General features: G+C 42.4%; 1 protein-coding gene across 1 annotated transcript in view; it reads right to left on the bottom strand.

Moving 5' to 3' along the window:
* Positions 1 to 3,328: 3,328 nt before the first annotated feature.
* LOC126260631 (venom allergen 3-like) overlaps positions 3,329 to 9,961 on the bottom strand; it is a 178,901-nt gene continuing 172,268 nt past the window's right edge. The window contains exon 5 of the mRNA XM_049957970.1: positions 3,329 to 3,468. Coding sequence (XP_049813927.1) covers positions 3,329 to 3,468 — 140 coding nt within the window. The remainder of the gene's footprint in view (positions 3,469 to 9,961) is intronic.

Here is a 9,961-nt window from a genome sequence, read left to right as displayed (position 1 = left end):
GGTATGTAATGTAACTATGTCGGTGCTTGAGACACAGCGTGTTGTTTCAAGTTTATAACTGTAGGAAACTGAATCGAAGAGTTCGTCCACGCATTGAGCACCCTCTTCTTCAAAATGACAATGCCAGACCACAAACGAGTGCTATGGCATCTGCAAGAATCCAGTCTCTTGGGTTCACTGTCATCGGTCATCCTACATAACACTCGTAACTTGGCCTCATTAGATTTTCATATATTTCCAAGACGTAAAGAACAGGATTTGACTTTGATAATGATGTGGTAACGCAAGAAGGGGTAACAATGTAGCTCTGTCGACAAAGCTAAACATTCTACACTGACGGCATCAAGCAACTCGTTGGAAGAGATTTGTTCGTCGCGGGGTGACTATGTTGATAAATAAAATTGCAGAAGTGCAGAATAGAGGTGTAGGATGTTACTAAAGTTCTTTCTGCTGGCTTTAAGAGTTTTCGCAATAAAAAATTCGAATGCACTACTTTTCAGCACGCTCTTGTATATCACCAGTTTTGATTTGCAGTTGTGAGTGACGGTATTTTCATGCGAAAATATTAAAAAGACCTGAACCATTGGAGCAATACGTGGTAGCAGTTACTAGTGGACGCAGGAAAATAAACAAACTGGTCTCATAACAAGTCAATTGGAGAATATAATTGCAAGAGCACTGAAAAAGAAACACTGATAGATGAGACATACAATCAGACAAATGGATTCTGGATGAAGCAAGAAAACTCTCTATTGGCTTCCAAGAGATAAAAAGTCTTGTAGATGATGGTGATAAGATGATTACTGAAAATATACAGCAGCAACATGGATGCATGTATTTTAAGATTTTAATGCACTATAAGCTTAGAGCAGTGGTTCTCAAACTTTTTTAGGCCATTACCCCTGAGTGCAATCTGACATTAGCTAGTACCCCTACCTTTCCACCCCCTTTCCCTCCCACACATTATTAACTAAACTGTCGAATGAAGGACTTTCTTGGAACACTTTTACTTTTAAAACTATGAAAGATGAATGATATTTAGTTTGTGTGTGCGGAGGGAGAGGAGGGGGGGGGAGGGATATGTTCTGATGCTGCTAGTATCAATGAAGAAGGAATTTGTGGTGCATTGCAGGTGATACCCACAACTTCTTCTCAGATAATAAAGCTAACTATCCACAGTGAGGGTAGACACTTGCTACAAAACATACTTCCCCTGCATTACTCCTCTCCATTGCAGCACTAGCTTGACGTACACACTGTAATCCTATTTAAAATCAAATAAATTCAGATGTGTGCAATATACTTATTGTTTGTGAATCACTTGATTGCTGTACTCCTTGCTTCTGAACTGGAAAAAGTTGGATAACTTCAGGATGTTAATGCTTTGTGTCTAACCAATCTAGTAATAATAATACTACTGTCTACAGCTTTATGTAGTTACAGCTGTGTTGTGCTGTCAATTAATTCGATTAACTGCTTCAAAGCGAGTAATGGGCGGCTTCAAGTACTATCTACAACTTGGAGAAGACATTTTCTTGAGGTATTTAGCATTTGTTACATGAAAAAGCACAACTTATGTTGGTAATGGGTGGACTTTGTGAGAAAATTGTAACCTCTACCCAATTAATGGTAGTATCAGAGAAAAGTATTGATACCTTATGTAATCAGTATATGATCTTTTGAAAATAATTTAGTTTTGTGACTGAAACAGAATTGAATTGTTTGGTTTTCAATCAACAGAAAATTTCATTTTACCCCTCAGGGGGTGGTTACCCCCCTGTTTGGGAACCACTGGTCTAGAAGAACTATCTGCCAAGTATTCGATGTCACATGGATAATGATGGTGACTGTTCGTCTCATTGATTTGATCCCCACTTAAGTGATCTTCGATGTCATGAGAAATCTTAGTGTTTCTGTCATCTGCATTACATTCCGTCAGTTATCTGATGTGTTCAATGTCCCACATAATCAAAGGTCTTAGTGACAGACTAAAATAAGATAGCTACATAAGAGAAAACATTGTTTTCTTCAGAATCGATGATGCATTATATAAACAGTTTTACTTCCTAAGAATATGCTGCGATGAACCAAGTAATATTTTATAAGTCTCTTAACTAAAGACATACATGAGTAACAGTTGGCTACACAGTGAAAAACGTGTTCATTAGTTCATTTCTAGACAATATTTTAAGTATGTTCTGTCAACAGACATTTTGCTAAAGATTTTTCTAATTTTATAATGTTAACCCAACGACATGATACAGTGAGTTTAAGTATTTGTTAACCTAGGCGTTACTTGAAATCAGAATACACAATTTCTAAGTGGTACTTAATTTGCATTAGGTATTTCTCTTTCATTCATCTCTGAAAATTATGTTTCAGCAGTTTATTGAGCTCTGTCGGATCTGTAGATATAGATTAGTTTCATCAGGAAGGATGAGATACATTGTACTATTATATTTATCTCCTCATTTGAAATGTTTATGAAATCATTGTTTATTTGATATAAGTTTTGTATTATTTATTGACTTATTTTCTGAAAACTTGCCTCTTGCTATTTTTGCTGGAAACACTGGAGTTTAGAAGTCTTGTCATCAGATCGTTCCCAGTTGTATCTGATGCACAGACCAAGTACAGATGACTGTTTTTTTAATGAGTATTATATGTGAAACTTCCTGGCAGATCAAAACTGTGTGCCCGACCGAGACTCGAACGCAGGACCTTTGCCTTTCGCGGGCAGGAGACGAGATACTGGCAGAAGTAAAGCTGTGAGTACCGGGCGTGAGTCGTGCTTCGGTAGCTCAGACGGTAGAGCACTTGTCCGCGAAAGGTAAATGTCCCGAGTTCGAGTCTCGGTCGGGCACACAGTTTTGATCTGCCAGGAAGTTTCATATCAGCGCACACTCCGCTGCAGAGTGAAAATCTCATTCTAGAAGTATTATATGTGGTTTTCTACTCTTATATGTAGGATAAAATAACTGAACTGTCTCACCATAACTGCATACACGTCATTCAATTTAATGTCATTCTTTGTTATTCAATCTTATATGTACATCTCTACAGCTAATCTGGGGTCTTCATTTTATAGGAGTTGTTAATTTGCCAGTTCATTATATTGCGTCACTTCGAAATATCCTTACATCTATGAATATCAGTTAGCTGTGTGAATATGCTGTTCTCGCGGTGTCTAACTGCTTTCCATAACATCGTGACTGCATTTTTAGGTCAGGTCAGGTTAGGTTAGGTTAGAGTCTCTTACGATGTTATATGTATCTATAACAACAAACACAGATTATGATAAAAGTAGGTAGCATCGTAAATAGATAACTTACTGATATTTCTTGACATTGTTTTTGCTGAAAGCTCTGACCTCATCATACCAAGCTTGAACCACTGTCGACCACTCAGCTCCTCTTATTGGTCCTGTGGTGCTGGAGAGATAGACGTTTTGACCAACTTTAAACCTTTCTGTAACAAAATTTCAGAGTCAATAAATGCATGTTGAGAACGCTAACGGTGTGAAGATACTTGTTACATCGATTTTAAGAGAACTAAGTTTGTACTTCTAATATTTAAAATTTACACAGTTTCATTATTTCCAATTTGAATTACTTTTCTTATCAACATAGCAACGCTGTCTTCAAACAATGGGCATAACTTCATCCCTTGTACCACCTCCACTTCTTTGTTATCCTATCCATTATTTTCCTAAATTGTCTTAATTCGGGGTCAGCGATTGGACTATTATGTTGACAGAGAGAGATCATCCATCAGTGGCATATTTTTATCTGATGGTGAGGCTTATAGTGAATGCTATCCTCTTGCCACAAATCAGGATCGTTTCGTTGAAGTTAAAAATAATTAGTACTTGAGCGGAAGTAAAACTGCACAAATAATTGGGTTTATTGATCAGTGAAACATGCCACAGTAGCAGTAATGTTCATTCATTGGTAATTTCGTTATTTGCTTTGCTGAAGTGATAAGTGTTTCGAAATTTTTTAACCATTGTCGCTTTTATAAGAATATCATTTCTCTATCACTCTGGGCAGCATCAAGCTGATTGCTGCTGAAGTGGAGTACAGTAAATTCCTTCCAAACATCAGCGTTATTACAAACGGAGGACATCCTCGGATCACGGAAGAATGGGGAAGAAAATTGGCTAGACGCTTTCCAAGGAAACGTCCGGCAGTAACAGAAAACGAAAATCGGAATGGTAGGACTGGGAACTGAAGCGCTGTCTTTCTAAGGATAAGTCTAGTTTGTTAACCACTGCTTCAGCCTCTGCGATCAGTAACTCACTTAGAGAACTCAGCGAAGCATGAAGCCTCCATGAGCTGGAATCAAAACTACCAGACATCGCCACCCAGAGTCAAAAAGTGACTGGAGAATATTTTACCAAGCCTTTGTTACCTGCAGCAATGGTTCCTGAACGAATACGACAACAGGGAGCGCTCAATGAGAGCTTGTGATAGACCGGGGAAGCAGTGGATTCACCGTATTTATATGAGGGCTCCGACTTCCCTCACCACGCGCGACCAGGTAGCCGTTTGTGGCTCTTCACCTAAAGTTTCGAGCACTTCTGCTAACAGCTGGAACCAAAGGAAAGAGATTCCTATATATGTTGTACATGTTCTGCTACACAGTTTGAAAATATACTGTATTACAGAAAAAGTGAAGCACCCTGAAGATGAGGAGGAAACTTAATTGGTTGAGAGGACATGAGATTGTATTTTACAAAGAACTTGGTAGTACGAGTTCACTTATCAGTAAGACGTTGCATGTAGTCTGGCCTGGAAGAATGCACTCATTAGGTTGAGAAGAGTGTCACAAAGCTGTTATATTTCCTCTGAGGCAAGCAGGCTCACAACTGATGAAACAGTTCCTTGATGTTTCGGGTACTGACATTGGGATCTAGTTGACGTCCGAGCTGGCCCCACGCAGTCTCTAGCAGGGACATATTTGTCGTCCTTGCTGGCCACGGGAATACCTCAACACCACTCATACAGTTCAGAGAGGTATGTGCCATGAGTGGACGACCATTATGATATTGAAAAATGGTGTCTCGATGCTGTAGCATCAGACCTAACATGTGAAGACGCAGAGATCCGTGACGTACCGCTATGCCGCCAGAGTGCCCTCAACCACCACCAGACGTGACTTGTAGTCGTGATCGTTGGCTTCTCACACCAAGACGCCAGGACTAAAACTGTTGCGCCTTTCAAAACCACTGGAAGAATGTAACATCTGTCCAGGTCACAGCCATACACGCCGACGATGGTCAGCCGAGGTACTGCAGAACCGCGATGCCATTCGTCAGCAGCCCATACTTCGCGGCCACGGCGCTATTCCCAACTCTGCTGTTTGTGTTGTGATATTAACGACAGCCTGCGCCTGGGACGGTAATTCCCCACTCCAGCTGCTAATCTCCTATCAATGGTGCGGGACGACACAGAAAATTGCATGGATCCGTCACTTGTTCTCCGATGGAACACGCAGATGTGAAAGGGTTACGATGGAGGATGGAACCTGAGTACACATCGTGTACTACCTCCCTTAATGCCCACACGTTTTGCATATTCCCACTCAATAATGTCATGTGAAATAATGTTCTGGGGTAACTTATCACTTAGAAAGGAAGTGTTGATGCTCGCCGGCCGGTGTGGCTGAGCGGTTCTAGGCGCTTCAGTCTGGAACCGCGCGACTACTACGGTCGCAGGTTCGAATCCTGCCTCGGGCATTGATGTGTGCGATGTCCTTAGGTTAGTTAGGTTCAATTAGTTCTAAGTTCTAGGGGACTGATGACCTCAGATGTTAAGTCCCATACTGCTCAGAGGCATTTCGTTGATTGCTCAAAAGCGAGCAGTAAGAATAATGTGTGGTGTTCCATTGCTGTCATCATTCATGTACCTCTTCAATGAGTTAGGCATCTTAACTGTGAGTTAGGCATCTTAACTGCACCACGACTATACGTACGTTTCCTGATGATATTCATCATAAGTAATCGATCACAGCCGGCCGGAGTGGCCGTGCGGTTCTACGCGCTACAGTCTGGAAGCGGGCGACCGCTACGGTCGCAGGTTCGAATCCTGCCTCGGGCATGGATGTTTGTGATGTCCTTAGGTTAGTTAGGTTTAATTAGTTCTACGTTCTAGGCGACTGATGACCTCAGAAGTTAAGTCGCATAGTGCTCAGAGCCATCTGAATTTTGAATCGATCACAATTTGAGAAGAATGGTGATGTCCTTCGACACTAGGGGAAAAAATTGCCTTTACTGCCCATTATTAAAGTTGTCAGTGGCTCAGAGAGTAGTCGAATATACAGCACCAAAAATGTTTGATGTATTCTCAATAACATAAAATGCCTGACAGGTAGCAAAGCAAGTTTTAAACCTAACCTAAAATCGTTTCTCCTGGGCAAATCCTTCCATTCCATGTATGAATGTGTATTTAAAAACTGGTAGGCTACTGAAAGAAAGAAACCACAACTAGTTTTAAAGTGTAGTTGCATGAGAAGGACTAGAAAGAACTGTGTTCTTGAAAGTCAACAAAAATCTTGTATACATGATGTGTAAATTGGCGAATTCCACAGAATTTTGGTAGAAGAATAGTTTAAATGCTCTATGGAGCATATAACTAAATAAGTAACTTAATCCATTTTACTGTCGACTGTATGAATGCATCTTACTACTTTTGGCAGTTTTAGTGATGCAGGAAGATCTTTCTTTCATACTGCCTTATTTTGACGCCACACAGTGACATCATTAGGCTGACATAAACAATTTTTGTGATGGCTAATCATGATCAGTTGATTGAAATAGGAAGTCAAGAAAGATTTATTTCATCACTAGCCTTTGATGGATCTGAAATATGACTTTCTCGGCAGGAGATTGCGGTATGTGTAGCCTCGGTAGCATTGCACTCGGGCCTGCTTACCAGCGTGAATAAATATGTCAGTTGGTACATTGGTTGGTCAAGGGTAATCATAGTTCAAATGGTTCAAATGGCTCTAAGCACTATGGGACTAAATATATGAAGTCATCAATCCCCTAGACTTAGAGCTACTTAAACCTAAATAACTTAAGGACATCAGACACATCCATGCCCGAGGCAGGATTCGAACCTGCGACCGTAGCAGCAGTGCGATTCCGGACTGAAGCGCCTAGAACCGCTCATGCACAGCGGCCGGTGGTAATCATAGTGATACAGACGAATGACAATGACGATAAAACAGATGTAACACCGGAAGAATCAAATGTGAGTAATTAAGTACTGAAATATAAAGTGTGCAAAGACTGACATGTACTAGCAATCAAATATTTTGCACTGAGAGTGAGTCAGAGCGGTGCACTTCTATGGGTCACCAGGTTTGATTGGTTAACAAAAATGCTAATCAAAAAGGGAGATTACACAACGAACATCTTCTGATATTTCGAATGATAACATAGAGTTGAGATGACCCAGAGAGAGAATTGCGGCCAGTGAGAAGTGATGGTGGGCAGCATCTCGACATGTGGCTGCGGAATGAGGGCCAGGGTTCCTCTGGAGTTAATTATGAAGCTAATGGGCGCCTCAGGATCGATAACCGTCAGGATCTATTCTAGGGGCTCTTACTACTCCTCTGAGTCCGTGAGCTTTCAGTACAAGACGTTAACCGAAGTCAGCTAGCATGAGGTCCATTTTGGTGACTACACGACACGGCTTGTTGGCTGATCCAGAAAAATAAAACAAGCGAGTGGCAGCGATCCTGTCAGATCAGGTACCATCTGAAGACTACGAATGTTCAAACAAATGACACGCCGAGCTGCGAATATCTAGTTCTCCAGACACTAAAACTGGAGTCGTCAGCAACAAAATTTCGCTAAAATAGACTTATCACCCTCAATTAGTTATACTGAAGAGGAGCGGCACTTATGTATATTCGTTAAAGAAAAGTTGAAAGGAGAAGTGAGAGCTGCTGCCTTCTGTAGGGCAATAGTACTGCGGAATTAGAGGCGGAATTTGGAAAACTATCACGCATTCGAGAACTCTAGCACAAAGGAAAAAAGAAACAGTTAATAAGGAATCACATAGACATCAGCAGCGCCCAACAATACTAATTCAATCCACTGTTTTCCTCTTTCTTCTTCTTCCTTGCTTTTTCCCGTTTTTCCACAGGGTCGGCATTGTTATATAGGCTTGTCAATGTTAGTGACACTTGGTGGCCCGATGCCCTTCATGACGTTACCGCTCTCGCCGGGACGGAATCCACGTGCCCCATCTTTCTGACTCTATAGTAAATGTCATAGTCATGTATAAAAACGTTTTCTAAAGGTCTGCATAGCAAGTATTGGGGCTGCGTATGAATACCAGACCGGCATTTACCAAGTGCAATGTGGGATACCGCACCCTGGGCCACGGAGTATACAGGAAGAAAACGCACACCGACCTGAATTTGCATGCGGATAGCTGCCACGACCCTGCGCAGAGGAATGGGCTGCTAAAAACACTGGTGCACAGGGCACGCACCATCTCTGACGCAGAGAGTCTACCCCAAGAGCTGGAACACCTCAAAACTGTATTCCGGAGAAACGGGTACTCGGAATGGCAGATCAGGCGCGCTCTCCGCCCCACCTCTACAGTACAGCGTGTGGAGACGGAAGAAGTCACGGAGAAAGAGACAGCCACTGCCTATCTACCGTTTACTGGCGCAATATCGGGGAAAATAAGACGAGTATTGAGGAAACACCGAGTAGAAACTGTCTTTTGCCCACCAAACAAAAGACGAGCATTATTGGGAAGTGTCAAAGACGATCTCGGATTGCGGAAGGCCAAAATATACCAGATTCCGTGTCACTGTGGGAAGACTTATATTGGACAGACAGCGCGCACCATGGAAGATAGTTGCGAGAACATCAGAGGCACACTCGGCTTTGGTACCCCAACAAGTCGGCGGTCGCCGAGCACTGTTTTTCCGAAAATCACGAAATGTACTACCAACATACCAGGGTCTTGGCACAGACATCTTAATACTGGGACAGCGTCATTAGAGAGGCTATCGAAATTCGTACCAGGGATGGACTCATCAACCGAGATTGCGGCTACAATCTCAGCAGGGCATCGGAACCAGCACTGAGTCTAAATAAAAAGACGCTCAGCAAAGGAAACGAACGGGCGAGTAGGGCGGACGAGGCAATTACACCGACGCCACCACAGACGCCGACACCGGCATCTCAGCGACCGCTGACGCGCGGGCGCCGACCGCAGAGAGAACGCCTCGCGAGGGGAGGGGATTTAATACGGCCGCCCGCCCTCAGGTGCTCAGTTCATCAGCGCACCTGACGATGATGTCATGTCTGATCGCCAAAATATTGTGCCTGTTGGACGCTATGGACTGGCAGTACACCCCTAAATTGTTCCCTGTTATTGCTCATCTTTTTTTTTATATATATATATGATACAGCTTGACCTAGTGTATCCTCTATAGCTCTCCGATGGATTCAGTTACTTTTTAACTTGTATAGACAAGAAAGGATCCGAATAGGCACGCGTGGAAGAGGTATGTTAGCGGGGCGTGTTATGCAGCCCCTTAAGGAAATAGCGTCCAATACGGGGGGAAGTCTAATGTGCGCTCGATTTGTCTGCCGAGAGCCTCTTCTAAGATGTGAAATTAACCCTTCCTGTGGCTATCTCGGATGAGGCTGTAGTTATCTTCAAATTGTGGTTCATGTCGACACCAATGACGCCTGTAGCTTGATTTATGGGGTCATCCTCAGTTCATATTCGCAGATTCCAAACCAAGCTTATAATTTTCAGTATCATATCATGGCTAGGATTTGACTGGAGTCGAGTAGAGGGTAACTTCCAATGTCTCCACCAATCCTGTGACGTTCTTGGCTTCATATATCTGAATTTGCGTTATTTGGGGGAGGACCGTATGATTTCCCATGATAGGTCAGGGGTACTCTACGCAGAGGAAACAGCTA

This window comes from Schistocerca nitens, chromosome 5 (genome assembly GCF_023898315.1).
Source record: "Schistocerca nitens isolate TAMUIC-IGC-003100 chromosome 5, iqSchNite1.1, whole genome shotgun sequence".
In the NCBI taxonomy this organism is placed as follows: domain Eukaryota; kingdom Metazoa; phylum Arthropoda; class Insecta; order Orthoptera; family Acrididae; genus Schistocerca; species Schistocerca nitens.
The sequence above is the reverse complement of the archived record's forward strand: the minus strand, read 5'-3'. Positions and strand labels throughout refer to the sequence as shown.